Source organism: Ixodes scapularis, unplaced genomic scaffold (assembly GCF_016920785.2).
Source record: "Ixodes scapularis isolate PalLabHiFi unplaced genomic scaffold, ASM1692078v2 ptg000378l_1__unscaffolded, whole genome shotgun sequence".
NCBI classification, from domain to species: Eukaryota; Metazoa; Arthropoda; class Arachnida; order Ixodida; family Ixodidae; genus Ixodes; species Ixodes scapularis.
The window spans coordinates 791,566-806,424 of record NW_024609976.1 but is presented as its reverse complement, the minus strand read 5'-3'; the positions used below and the strand labels follow the sequence as shown (position 1 = coordinate 806,424).

General features: G+C 46.4%; 1 protein-coding gene and 1 pseudogene across 1 annotated transcript; one reads left to right on the top strand and one right to left on the bottom strand.

Moving 5' to 3' along the window:
• The first annotated feature begins 5,914 nt into the window (after positions 1 to 5,914).
• On the top strand, positions 5,915 to 10,233 carry LOC115316858 (annotated as a pseudogene).
• Positions 10,234 to 11,598: 1,365 nt separating this feature from the next.
• On the bottom strand, positions 11,599 to 14,304 carry LOC115316859. The gene is made up of 3 exons (XM_040221322.2): positions 14,249 to 14,304; positions 12,902 to 12,979; positions 11,599 to 12,398 (listed from the first exon to the last, which is right to left on the bottom strand). The coding sequence occupies exons 2-3, from the start codon at positions 12,972 to 12,974 to the stop codon at positions 11,599 to 11,601; spliced, it is 873 nt and encodes a 290-aa protein (XP_040077256.2). The 5' UTR covers positions 12,975 to 12,979; positions 14,249 to 14,304.
• Positions 14,305 to 14,859: the final 555 nt, after the last annotated feature.

Below are 14,859 nucleotides of genomic sequence, written 5' to 3'. Positions count from 1 at the left end.
TGACCTTGAGGGTCACGTGACCTCGGGGGGTCATGTGACCTCGCGGTTACGCCGACGCCGACGGCGACGCCGCTCAAGCCGGAAACGGGCCCCTAAGAGCTGCGCTCTAAAAATGGGTAGACCTTAAGAAACCTATCATCGAAGTCTACCCTCTTTCCTTCTAATCAAAACCAATCAGAGCTCGGCGACATTCTGACGTCACCGCATTCCCTGCGCAAGAAGCAGACGACTTGCTCTCCGTATACCCCACCTCAACCCTCCGTCATCACGGCACTCCGGTGACGCTGCTGTCACCATTGCGCACGCGCAAACGCTTCCCTTCACGGGAATTAGGTTTCTGCGCTAGCGCAGTAAAAAGTTCAACTTAAAACTACACCAACGAAATTCGAAAAGGCACCGTCGTTATGTTATCGGTTGTTTACGAGTGGCTAAAGAGTTGTTTTTGCTTTGTCTTAAGTCCGTGGGCAAGACGCATTGTATTCAGAACTTTCGTTTGCGCACAGAGGTCGTTCTTGATATGTTGACAGTTCGTAAATTGCGCTACCAATCCGTAATTAGCTGCACTTTTTTTTGTGCATGCGTTTTTTTTTTTTAAGAGCAGGACCGGATACCTACGGTGGGAATGAAGATCCATATAGATTCAAATTGCAGAATATGCAACAAACCAATTGTGTTCATACGTTTTACTTTTTCTACCAGAAAGAGGTTGCGAAATATTCCTTGCTTTATTTGAACATTGCTGGAGTATTTAATACAAGCACGTGCCTCTTTTGCATATATTTTTTTTTATTACTGAATCAGCAAACAAGTGCCGCAAATTATCGTATCTCGAGAGTCGAAGATATTGCTGTCTGCACGATATCAGCCTAAAAAATACCTAAATGGAGTTCAAAATAATGTCTGTGATAGAAGCAGGGAACAGCATACTTGACAGCTGTCTCCCTGAGCTTGTAAAGACGTTCTACAATCAGCTCTAGATGACGCTTCTGTCTTTACTTTTCTTGCTTAACGGCCTTCTTGTTCTTTATAAGTCACTGGGCGCCTCGCTTTTTAGATTTCAGCTCTAGGAGACCTCCAGCTCTAGGACACCTGCCCTTTTTTGTTGAATGAGGTCACTATGTCAAACCAATATGATCATTGGTTGAACGCGAAACAAATGTAAGTCATTGCTTCCGGATTACCCGCGGCTAATCGATACCTTCATTTCACCGATTCATTCTGGGTCGGATCTGACCCCTAAAAACATTTTAATTGCGCGCTTACCATCTAAAACCGTCTGCCCTTTGCCGAACTGCGCATCTGCGTATTCAATGCTTACCTTGTTTTATAGTACCCGGAAATCCTACAAATCTTCGATGAAATGCTATCTGCGCTTTACGTACATAACCAGTTCCGGAGGATGCGTCCACTGTAATTCTCGTGTTTCGGAGGGCTGCCGTGAGGGAGATTTTGTTACACATAGCGACCTCATTAATGATTCCCGAAGCTGTCTCCACGCTTAAATGTATTCACATAGGTTTTCCGCTTGTAAAAAAAAAAAAAGGATAATTTTTTTTTACTTTTCTTTATCAGTTTAGGTTTGCTTTAGATATAAGTATGTTTTCTTAATAAGTTTTGACAGATGTATATTGACCCACGAAAATTACTGATAATGTACTACTTTTTAAACCTTAACGCAAGTTAGGGAGGGGTCGTCCCCTTTTTTCTAACGAAAACGTTTCACGTGAACTGCTCACTGAGTGTTGTTGCGTACACAGACTTCGAGATTCGGTCTTTATTTAAAGGACAAAATATCATTGTGGCTTGGTGTCGTCTGCGGGTGGGAATTTTCTATATTTTTATTGACTTAATGTTATTTTAGTTCGCGATAGAAAACTAATGCAATTTAATTGTGGAAGGCGATCTTTACATAAACATGTTACTTGAAACATCGTGCAAATTACAAAATAATGAGTTGATTAAAGCACGAGGACGTATGACCCTGATATTGCCGCGCGCCAAGTAGGCAGCGCGGCCGTAGCCTAATGGTTATCGCGCTTGCCTCCCACGCGAAGGGCCAGGGTTCGATTCCTGGCCGCATCTACGCATTTTGTTGACACTGTAATGAGATGTTCTGGTGAATTCGAGAACCGTCTAGCTGATTCGAGTTTAGAATGTTCTACGCGTCAAACCTTCGACGTCGAATGCTCCAGAAGCCAACGCGTGTACAAAAGCGGCTCCGCGTGGCAAGCCGGAGTCAGTTTCGCCCCAGCGTTCGACTCTGTTCTTTCGCCGACCTCGACGACCGCGACGCTCTGTTATTATCTTTCGTACCCTTTATTTTGGCACAAGTTCGCCACATTAAACGTTTATTTCTTCCTGTTCATTTCTTGTTTATTGGTCACCACCCGTGACATCTTGGTGGAGGTGCGGGGTAACCGCATGCCCGTGCAGCGCTCCCCTCCGAGTTCCCGCAGTGCAAGTCCGAACACAAGCCCCCAAGAACCCAACGAAGACCAGACCGAGATCCGATTAAGTCGCCGAAACCTTGGCCTACCCCCGGAGTTAGGACCCTTGCCACCCAGGACCACCCTTAGCGAAAAGTAATACGTTTGAAATATACCACATTCGAATTTGAGTGTATTTGAAATACAGTTCATAATTGGAAATACACGAAAAATAGACCCAAAATATAAACTTCTTTTCTTTTTACTTAGTACTAAAATATACTTCTAAAAGTCATTTTAAAATACTTTTACCTAAACTACATTTGAAGTTCCCTTCATGCGTTTTGAAATATGTAAATACTGAATTAATAGGAACCAAATATCTTTCACATGTATTTCTTGAAATATTTATTTAATTCATGCAAAATATACTCCAACCCTAAAAAAAATGGAGCAATCAAAAATACGTGCAGAATACACTTAAAATACCTGAAAAGCAAAAGAACTCGCTTGGGCACGGAGTCGGCGAGCACCAGAGAATAAAAAACTTCGTTCTGAATTTAGGGTCGCGAGGAACAGAGCTAATGCTATGCTTCGATTGGCAAAAAGAAAGCACTTCAAGAACAAGTTTGAAAAGGCGCGCTTTAGCTCTTCAGAGACGTGGTCACTTGTTAATACCGTTCGTGGTCATCAGCGAAAGCCATCCGTGGATGATGTTGTAAAAAAACATTTCGGTAACAAATTGAGAGATATTGTTGAACGATTCAATTCCTACTTTGTTAGATCCACTTCTGCTCCAGAAAGAGTTGGTATTTCGGAAGCAGTAATAGAGATGAACGCAACCTCCGCTTTCCTTTATCCCATGAGCTTGGACGATTTACGTTCGATTCTCTTCAGCATTAAGCCTACTAGGTCTCCAGGCGTAGATGGTATAACTCTTGGTTGTCTTCAAAGAAACTTCAGATATCTGCAAGATACACTTCTTTTCATGTTAAACGGATTTATCGAATTGGGCGTGATCCCAAATGAGCTTAAGACTGCTATAGTACGACCGATTTTCAAAGGCGGGGATCCTAAAAAGGTAGAAAACTACCGCCCGATTTCGGTTTTGCCCGTGCTAGAACATGTTTTTGAGAAACACATTTTCCATATAATGACCAGTTTCATTGATCAGTGTTCGCTGTTTTCTTCTAGGCAATATGGGTTTATTTCTGGGAGTGGTACGCAGTTACTTTTAGAGGATGTAGCTGACGAAATTTACTCTGGTTTTGAGGGCAACATGTTTTCATGTGCCGTTTTTCTAGACGTCAGCAAGGCCTTTGACACGGTAAATCATGAGATATTATTAGAGAAGCTTTGGAGGTTCGGTTTCCGTGGACCTTTTCACTCACTCTTGACAAATCTGTTAGAAGGTAGGGCCCAGGTAGTTTCTATAGATAAAGTTAATAGCTCAACCCAGTTTCTCAAAACCGACGTCCCTCAGGGGTCGGTGCTATCCCCATTACTTTTTAATGTTTATGTAAATGACCTAGAAACTGTTATTTCTGGATGTGATATTTTTCAGTATGCCGACGACACCTTGCTTGTTTCACGACACATCAATTTTGAAAAGGCGGTTCACGCTCTGCAGTTAAATGTGCTTAAAGATATGGACTGGTATGCGGTCAACCGTATAAGAGTTAACCCATTAAAAACTAAACTCGTCTGTTTCCGTAATCCCCTGAAACCCGGATTCTCTAATCCCCCTTTTCTTCTACACAGTTCTGGTTGCAAACCTTGTTGTTTTAAGCCTGTTCCCTGGGTGGACTATACAAGATATATGGGTCTGATTTTTTAATATGATATGTCGTGGAACAAACAAATGGCACATCTGTGTTGTGTGCTAAGGAGAGTTGCATGTATGTTGTATAATATGAGATTGTTTGTTCCTTTTAAAGTTAGAAAAACGATTGTCCATGCGCTTGCGTACAGTGTACTGCGATATGGGGTGACGCTACATGCCTATTGCACAACATTTTGGCACTCTAAAATCGACAGCATTTTGAAAGGAATTTTGCGAAGTGTAGCGTACAACTCACGTTTTTCATCCAGTGAGGATTTTTTTAGAGATTTGCAGATGCCATGATTACGTAGTTTGTATACTGAAACTGTTGTGCTACGCCATTTTTGGAGTGAAAGTTTTAAAACACTTCATACACCATCGCGCCTCCTCAGAACGACTCCTCGGTATGAAGTACAAAGATCTGTCACCAGATATGGAAAACGAATGCGGTCGTTTTACGTGTCAGACATTTTTAATACCCATCCTGAAGACATTTTCAGTGTTACTGGAAAGGAGAGTTGAAGAAGTGGCTTCGTCATTATGCTTGTGAAAGCTAATTATTGTGCTGTTGTCGTTTTGACTTGAATTGGGATGCTGGTTAGTTGAAGCTCATGATCGGGTGTTTGCTGCTATGTGCGTTCTTTGTTATTTTATCGCTTATATATATTTGTTTTGTGTTTTTTTTATTTGACTTGGGAATCTGGCTAGCCGAAGCCTTGTATACGTGTTTGTTTATTCATGTGTTATTTTTTTTGCCTATGCGAATTTGCTGGGTCCAGTCCTACAAGCCATTGTCGGCTTAGACGGACCCGTCATTTGACATACCGAAAGCGTTGTGTGAATAAACAGATTATTATTATTATTATTATTATTATTATTATTATTATTATTATACTCTAAGTACCTTTTGACTGCATTACTTTGGTAATTGGACTTAAACTACCAAAATATTTAAAAGCTCCCCTTCTAGAAGTTCACTTCAAGCAGATATGGAGTACACTGAAGCGCCTAAATACAACATTTGATTAGTTTGTCAACTGAATTGCGCAGCATGGCACTGATAAATCAGCCCAGTTTATGTTATTGTTTCCTTTTTTGTATCAAGAACACACCTGATCAGTTCCTTGCACACCAATCACAAACGGGGTTCGGGAACTACAACCACAACATTTGCTGATGCTGGAAAGCTTCAGCAGGTGCTGTGAACAGGTACCTTTGGCGTGGTTTTGTTAGCAAAATGTTATTTCACTGAACGTGTATACTCACCATTGTACAATCAGCACGGAATGAAACCCGAACGCCGGAACTCGTGGCCATCGATACAGGCTGCTCCACCTGGAGGGCCCCTGAGAACTAATGAAAATGCACCTGAGTGCGACGGTGCGGGTCCTACTAATGGTGAATTCACCTGGTAGATCTGGCGCGCTCAAAACCCGCTCCTTTTGGGGCGCGCTTCTTCACCTCGCGGATTCGGATCAAGTTGGCCACCTTCAGCTCGCAGATTTGTGGCAGCGCGAGCTCCGTGGAGCGCGTCAAAGAGCGGCGAAACCGCTCCGTGGAATTCGGGCGAGCTCTCCGGAAATCGGCTGGTGCTCGGTTGCAGCGCGCTACGTCACTTCCTTTCTCGGCGCCTGCTCGGCAGGAGTGGATCGCGCTGTTGTGCGAAATGGCGTCGAAGGTGGGACCGGACTTGCGTGCGTCGGTGCTCCTGCTAAGTGAAAGCGATGATTCAGAGAGCTCAGACAGTTCAAGTTTGAGCTCAAGCAGCAGTTCAAGTTCGAGCTCGGGCAGCAGCTCCGGCGAATCGCGTTCGCGGCTACTTTGCGAACGAAAGTTCACGGAGCTCTTTGGACCTCGTAACAAGAGACCCAAGATCGAGGATTACATCTAGAAACGGTTCACGTCTACTGGGACGAGGAGGTAAGCGATACGTCTCGTACTTCGTCTCATATCTGTTCGGTTCAGCATGCGCAAGCAAAGAAAACCTTTGCTTCCAGTTCCGTCGGAACTTTCGCATCTCGAGGCAAACAGCCTACAAGCTGATCGACGAGTTTGCGGCGTCTCCTATGTACCCCCGCTGCCGATCACGGAGGATCGCCAGCGAAGAGCGCAGAGGAGCACCTGCTGTCATTTCTCTGGTGAGTACTTGACTGTGGTTCTCCGTGTTCACTCCCATCGATTTTTGTTTTCATTCTATGTACACAACTCAGGTACGCGGCTAACAAGGCATGCATCAGAGACGTTGCCGGACGTTTCAACCTGGGTGAGAGCACGCTTCACGGCATGATGGATCGAGTTCTGGATTTCATCCTGAGCATCGGACCGCGCCTCATCAAGTTCCCCGAGGATCTGGAGCGCCTGTCAAGAGACTTTGAAGAGGTTTGTACCATGATTCAATTATTTTAGCTGTATCTCCTCAAAAAGGCTGTGCAGTGTGCACTACCGCACGAATTTCGTGAGGAGGCTGATATATGATATATTTGTAGCCTTGTGCTACAAATATATGGAATATGAGTTAGGGGTAGGTGGCGCAAGGTGCCGCCCATTACAAAGGGTATAGTCATTACCATCCATCCATCCATGAGATGTCTTATAGGTCCAACAGTATCTAACCACACCGTGTAAATTGGAGAGCGACCTTCATCGGTTGCAGCAGTCGAAGTGGCGCTGCAGATGACATCTTCATACGTTGGCGAATATTGCAATGCATGGCAAAGTTCTTTGCGTTCGGCCAAAAGTACTTTGTGCAAGTCTCGTCAGAAAGAGCACAGTTAACCATAGGCATAGTAATAGACGGATAAAACAACACTCCATAAACAGAGGCCAAACAGGTAGTGCTGGTGATCATCGCACCTCAACAGTAGGGAGCTTACAGGAACTTTTAATTGGGTATACTAGCTTTGAAAACGAGCATGTGTCTCTGCGGTCGCCAATCACTGAATGGTCTCTGCACCTTCACCTAAATGTGGTACTAAAAACAGCAAAAATATTAGCAACCATTTGCAAAGTAACTAGGAAAAACTTCTTTCCGTGGCATCACTCCAACAGGCTCCCAGAAGGCCGCTTGCGAGACTTATTGTTGCTAATAGGAGTCTTATAGGCAGCCGGCAATGGCCAGGCGGCGCCACGATAGTACTGCATTCAGCGCCACAAGCGGAGGCGCCTCTGTTAATGGGGCGGCCTATCTGCCCGCCGGGCCGTTGCGAGCGGCAGTGACCCCGATTTCAGCAGTCCCCGTGTGCACCTGCGTGCGTCCCTGGTTTTTTTCATGTGGTTTTTTAAGACCATCGGGAGTCTTGATAGGTTCAAGTGTTTAGAGAATATTCTAGAGTCGTCATCTGGACACCAGTTCAAGTTGTCTTCACTACTTGTGGCCGCCCGATCGGTCTGTGCTTCGCTCGTCTCCCAGGAAGGGACACAATACAACGAGAAGGCAGCGAATATTTTTATTGAACATCCCGGTTGCCCGTCTTCGAGAGCCGGCAGTCCGGACCCGCCGACCCTAGTTGACGCCCGTCGTTCAGAACTCGCAGTCGGAGCCCGTGTCCAGGCCTGCGGATCGTCCTTCCCACGCCAGTGCTGCGTAGGCTAGCTGTTCCGCGCTATCACAGTCAGAGTCTCGCTGCGGAACCACTAAGGGATCGTCATAGCCCTGGCCGGTATGGCCAGGGCTCGCCGCTTCCGCCAGTCCTGACCTGCACTTTGCTGGTGGAATGCCCCCGGGTATCGCCATGGGCCAGACCAGCCAAAACGGCTCTATCGTTCCTGCCCAGTCCCAGCCTCGTGCAGCACGCTCTTCCTCTTTCCTCGCCGGCTGGCCCCGCTCGCGCCTCGCTGGGCCGTCCTCTCCTCCCGACGGCCACACACACTAGAATAAAATTTGGAACTCAACATGCTACATAACCGTATGCACATCGCAAAGCCTGGTGTAAAAAGGCGACAGGCAACAAAGTATGTGGAAGGATATTTACGCTTCGCACGAGCTTTTTCCAAACAAAAACATTACCAGCCTGCTTTCTGCACGCCGTCACATTTGTTACCAGACTCAGCATTAAATTTGGTTGCTCAAACAAACAAAACTTTGTGCTACGAAAATTCACTCTCGCAGGTTTGGAAGGTTTTGTTTGCTACCACGCGTGCCGAACGGCATTAGGGGTGCCGGAACGGGCCGACGGGCCTTTCGCTTGAAGACCTGATCGCCCGATTCTCGACGTCACAGCAAAGCAACAATCGGCCCGATTGTTCCTATCGTATTTCCCTATGTGGCTGTCAAAGCAACTCGTAATACAACTTTTAATATGTTATTTTGTCGAGTAGTCTGCAAAACGAGTTCGTCCGACCACTTTCCGAGCCTGCACATATATTTTCGTTCACGTCCCCCCCAAGAGTTTCTGTAAAATTCACCTACTTGATGCGTCGCACTGCAGTAATCCACTTCTGTCGCCGTGTCGCTTTCGCTTTCCAAGAACCCGAAGGGAAGCGGTGAAGTTTGACGCTTGAGTCACCTTCGCGACTGTGGCCGTCTTTCACGCAGCAGTAGCAACGTTTATTTTTTGGGGGAACTATAAGAGTAGGCGAGATGTTACAGGAACCCGGTGAGGTCGTAGAGACGTGAAGTTGGGACTTACTTTTACGAAAAACGGTTTAAAAAAAAAGCTCACGCCGACCCGGAATGCAACGTTCACACGTGGTTTCTGAATGCGCCCGCCCGCTGCACCCGCGACCCGCGCGGGCCTGGCCTACCCAGTTTCTTTATTTTGCAGCCGCTAGATGGCGCAACGTGCAGCGCCAAACTGCATCGCGGGTTGCCTATACCCGAGATATGAGCCTAGTGAATTTCGGGAAGGCGAGAGAGCAGATGGGCGAGGAAATCATGGAATTATTCACCATGAGAGCAATTGACAATAATGTATCCGCACCATCGCTGTTCCTGTCTAAAGATGGGACTCCGAAGCTTGCATGGCTGCAAATCAGCTTCCAGCTGATTAAATAGCTTTTTCTGGCTCAATATTTTCTTTCTGATTTTGATTTTTGTAGTTCGCACTTTCCTCGTCCCTTTCACGCTTTTTTTTTTGGTTCAGTTTGACCACGAAGAATGCTTGAGAATTCACTCATGCAGCTGCTAGTTAAAAGATGTGTTCGTCATCCCACTTGCCGAGTTTGTTTTAATTCTTTTGTTGTCAGTAACTTACTAGACACCGAGGATATAACAGTGGAACAATTTAAACCAAATTTGACGCTAACCGTCATTCTGTTTCGTTTGACAAAACTTCTCAGAACACCGAGAGAAACTTTTGTCTACCTTTCTTGCTGCAGGTATCCGGTGTCCCTGGCACAATTGGGTGTATCGATGGGTCATACATCGCCATTGAGTGCCCAGCCAAAAAGATCCGGTCAACTTACGTCAACCGGCATGGTTACCCATCGTTGACACTGCAGGCAATCTGTGACCGCCACAAGCGGTTCCTGGATGTAACTACTGGACACCCAAGCAAAGTCCATGATGCCAGGGTGTATCGAACACCAAGCATTGCAGACAAGCTACCAGAGATCTGCCGCAGGAGCCAGTACCACATCCTCGGCGATGCGGCGTATCCTTTGAGAGGGTATATGCTAACTCCCTTCCGGGATTATGGTCGTCTGACCGCAAAGCAGAGGAATTTCAATCTGAAATTCTCGGGCACTCGTGTGCTGATAGAGAACTCTTTCGCTGACCTAAAAAAGCGTTTTAGGCAGCTAAAGCTCCTCGAATTCATCACTATGGACCACTCAGCAAAGTTCATTATTGCTTGTTGCGTCCTCCACAACCTCTGCATTGAGGCCAGAGAGCATAGCGTTGTGGAAGACCCCGAAGACGGGGAGGCTAGACGCCCAGACACTGACTCCCTGGAGGAGTTTGGGCCCATGACGGCCACAGATTCCATCCTCCGCAGACTTGGAGAGGAGAAGAGGGACAGGGTCATTGCGCAAATGGGGCTGAGATGAGTCGCCATCCGGAGACGGAAACTCGCAAGCTTAATTTCACAACCTCATTGGAGGCCTGTAGAATGTAGGTCTTGGGGACAAGGGGCGTCTGCCCGAGTTCTTGCTTTTTCCCTCCCCATCAATGTGGCATAACATTCCTTTCAATTCTTTTTTTTTTGTGATAGTTTTTTTTTGCGCTGGCAAGGCCCCATTTCGTAGACAGGCAGTGGCCTTGGTGACAGGTAGTGGAGTTTGTAGCATGACCCCTTCCCACCCCCCCCCCCCCCCAACGTTAGCAACACTACAGTACGAGAGCGAGCTTGCGCCGACCAGCGAGCCATGGGATTTGGGCTTTTGATAAAGACTGTCGATAGACAGGTTAAGGATTGCATATTCAGATTCAACCATAGAGTACCGGTTCACTGTACCATGACAATGCGAAGAGTGATCCACAATATACATTCACAATGTGACTGTGGTGTGTATATAATTAACATTACTTCACCATGTCACCATTCCCGTGCAGACCTGGGATGAGTCTTCTACTTGTTTCTTCTGATGACCACTTTGGTTTTGCGTGAAATATTTTATTTTTTATTTGCCCAAATTTTGTCTCGTCTTGCCGTTCAGACTATTATTTTCATAGCAAAAAAGGGCTGTGACAAGCGTTGATTTTGCTTGTGCTTCCGATTTTATCGCAGTTCTCCCCTGCAGATCTGAAATGAGTCTTCTGCTGTGCTTTAGACCATGTTCTTGTTTCGTTCTCATGACAATTTTGTTTTGTGTGAAATATATTCATCCTTGACTGTCCATATTTTTATGTCTCTTCTTGCCGTTTAAACTGTAACTTTTTAAAAAGCAACTGAGAGCTGATAAGTGTTACTGTTGTTTCTGCGTCTAATTTTATCGCAATTTTATTTTAACCGTATTGCTATTTTTAGGTTGCTCTACGTTTTAGTCATGGAACATGTTTGTTGCCGTATTTTTTTAGCTTGGCAAATGTACTTTGCGTGCTGCTCTGAACTTTACAGGGGATGGGGGCCCGTCAGGCAGAAATGCCTTTTTCCCTGCCTCCCCCTACCCGGCATTGCCGGTGAAAATCCAAATAAAATGAAATGAAATTTCAATAGACATTTCTGCTTCCAGTAAATATATTCCTGTATTTGTGTGTTATGTTTGCAAATGCTCTCTTTTCGTTGTGTTTTATTCGCAGTATTTAGGCTGCCGTTGCCATGATCATAGAATTTGTATGCTCGAATACTTTTTAAGGTAAGTTTACCTAACCATCTTTTGAAGTATCCACTTCAGATTAGAAGGAAGGCCCACTTGCAAATTATGAATTTATTGCACTCATGTCAAGAATACAGCTATTGTAAAAAAGTTCCTTCAATCCTGTTTCGTCTCAGGCTGGGTCACAAGCATGGCGAGAAGCCGCAGTTTCTCTCGGTGCATTTCTTGTCGTTCCTGCCGCATCCCTTCCTTTAGCTTCCTTTTAGCTGCACACTTCTCTTCCTTTATCTTCCTTTTGGCCGCGTGCCTTTCTTCCTTCAACTCGTCCTGTCGTGCTTTTCGAACTGCTCTTGCTTCCTCAAGCTTCGCCATCTCAGTGAAGAACTCCTTCATATGCTCCATGCGTGCAGAGTTCACCCTTCCTGAACGATGAGGGGTGCCTGCACTGCTGGCTGGTTGGGACGACTCCTCTGAGCTTGTAGAGGATGTGCTGGCTACGGCACTGTCGGCTGGTGTTGGTATTGCTTCTGCTGCAGCTGCTTCTGCTGCAGCTGCTTCTGCGGCAGCTGTTGCGGCTGCCGTGGCCGCCCTTGCTTGACTGCTTGGCATAGCCTTCTTGTGCGTTGCCCCATGCACGTCCCTGATGACCTCCGGCTCGATACTGTCATCCATCATGCTGATTCTATCCAGTTCATCCTCGTAAAGAACGTCGACAGGTCCCACACCGGAACGGCCGTTGTAGTTGACTGCTTGTCGCTTCCGCTTTTCTATCGTTTTCAGCCTTGTATTACACTGCTCTGGAGTTTTTTGTGATTTAAGTATGGTCTGTAGGTCTTCAGAGATTCTAATAAATACACATTTTTTGTTTTTAAACTTTTTTAGTGGTCCAATTTGGGGAAAGTAACGTTCGTAGTAATCAAGCAGCAGCTTTGTTTCGCCAGGTGTCCACTCAGCATCTGAAAGAGGAACATTGAGTCATTTACTGTAATATTTAGGGCATGTCGTTGATGTTAGTTTTCAACGAAGCGAAACACTTTTAGGCACTACTTACTCAATGATCAGGCTCGAATATAGAACGCTTGGTGCCGTTTGCTTATTTGGATGTGTGAATATGTACAGACGCCGCGGCAACATGAGCCGACAGCCAAGTGCCACCAGCCTAACGCAATCAAGATATCCACATGCCATTTTTATTGGTCCTGCCTGAACTCTTTTGTGCCAGCTCATATTGCCACCCCTCCACATTCCCCGTTCATGCAACATGCAAGCCCTGAATAAAAAGTTGAAATGAGGATATCATAGTGAGATCTGGCTTTCTTAGGGAAAAGTAGATTTTTGATTTAGAATCTGGACATAGCTTTTTATGCTAACATGGCCCCAAAGAATCAATCTCCCCAATGTTCTGCCCCCTTTCACTAGCCAAGCGGGGAAAAAAAGAGTGTAGAATGACATCACTTACAGCCAGCGTTCTTTGTTTTCTTGGGGGCTACCTGGACTTCCTCCGTTGAAGGCGCTTCCACGGGAGGAGGCATTTGGCCTGTAAGGTTATTCACAGCATTGTCAAATCACCATTTTAACACAGGCTCCCAAGAACAAATTTCCACTGAATATTTTGAGCAAGCACTGCTTGTCACGAGCAACACCAGCCCAGCTTAAAAGTTCGCCAAGGTTTGTCATGGTATTTCCATTGAGTGCAGCAGGTGTGGCAGTATCTGAATGAGGGAGATGCATCGGCTTATAAATTTGATCAAAGATTTTACCACCGAGTAACCGAAGCAGGGACCATAATAGCGAGTACCAGAGAGGAACACCCAGAGCATTTCCCTGAATCATCAACTGGATGCAGGTAGGAGATTGATCACGCTCAATTATGTTTTGATATTCGCAGATCGATAATGCTGAATGGTTTCGGTTCCGGTGACCGAGTCACTCTGGACCACAAGTTACTGTAGCTGTGCATGTAGGAATGTATAGATCTATGCGACCGGCCTTAGGATGTTATTGCAGCAAGGCTCATATGGGGTCTAATGAGCAGTGACGTTTTTCAAGGTGTCTTGAAGTGATGCATTTACTATGTTCCAATTTCATGGATGTACATTATGCGAATAAAATGTAATAACGGGGAAAGGAAAGTGGTTTACACGGCTACTCTAAGAGGTCGGGTGCAACCCTTTCAATCACATGCTTGGCTAAGCTTTCAGGTCTTTTGTGTTTCAAATCCCAATTTAGGTATGTTATTTGAAGAATAGAAAAGTAAAATAGTAATAACTAAAACAATGGTGTCCTCAAGAACACGCAGTGCAGGAGTCGTTGCTGACAACAGTGTCTTGTATGGTCTGCTTTTTGAGCCCAAAACGCATACTCTAAACTTTCACTGCTTTCATTTTATTTGGCCTATTTACGCGGTCCATTTTACGACAGGAAAACCCGCGGTCATCCTCGAGCTCCTTGCTCAAGCAGCAGAGCCAAACACAGCACCATCCTGCAGGTGAACAAGTCTCAAAATTAAGCATGCACTATGGTTGGCCACACGTGCTGAAAGCCCGAGCTCATGAAGCGTTCGTTCGCGCAGAGAGGGCGCCGGTCAAGGCTGCCGCCTCGCGCTAGTACGGCCTCTACGGTTAGACCGCACTAAGGTAACACGAAGTAGAGCTTCTGCTGCAGTACATCCTGAGGTGAACTCGAGCAGAATAACGTGAGCATGTCGTTTAGTGGTCGCGAAACGCGCGCTCGTGCGCAGAAAGCACTTTGTGTTTCGCCCGAAAGTCATCCGCCGACCTCGGAGCACGGACCTCTGCCAACTCACCGTTGCCGTATCCAGCTGCCTCACGTCCTCCGAGGAGGGACAGCAGCAGTTGGCGCACGGCCGAATCTGACAGCTGAGCGGGATCAGCCATGCTGTCGCTTGCAGAAGGGAGAAGCGCGGGAATCGTGCACGGGAGACGGGAGGGCCGGGAGGGAGACTGCTAGAGGCTCACGGGAAGAGCGTCCTTCCGTTTCCGTTCACGTCGGTTGGGCGTTGGGCCGCTCCAAATCCGCGCCCGCATCTTCACCTGGTGGATCCAGAGCGTGGCGAAAGGAGCGGGTTTTCTCCTCCCTCGCAGATTTTAGAAGTCGATCCAGATCTACCAGCTGAATTCACCATAAGATATCCTCAATCCTCGCGCTTGGCGTCTGGGACTTTCGCGTTTCGCCGGTGGCGCGCTGTAACCTCCGTCACTCGGGGTGCTCTTCTGTCGCCGCACTGTCGCCCCGTCGACACCGGGCGGCCGCTTAACCTGACTGTAGCTGTTTGCGGCAGGTCCTGCTCAGACAGGGTAATGAATTTATTCCACTCCGGAATCGATACGCCTGTCATATCGGTGGTTACCGAAGAGAACCTCAGCGAGCAATTTTTCGATTTTTTTAAGAATCGAC

Excerpts from the sequence above, each read along its gene's own strand:
- LOC115316859 (XM_040221322.2), bottom strand. The coding sequence starts at position 12,974 with ATGCCTCCTCCCGTGGAAGCGCCTTCAACGGAGGAAGTCCAGGTAGCC. Across the intron at positions 12,399-12,901 it reads GAAAACAAAGAACGCTGGCT|ATGCTGAGTGGACACCTGGC; the intron begins GTAAGTGATGTC and ends TTCCTCTTTCAG.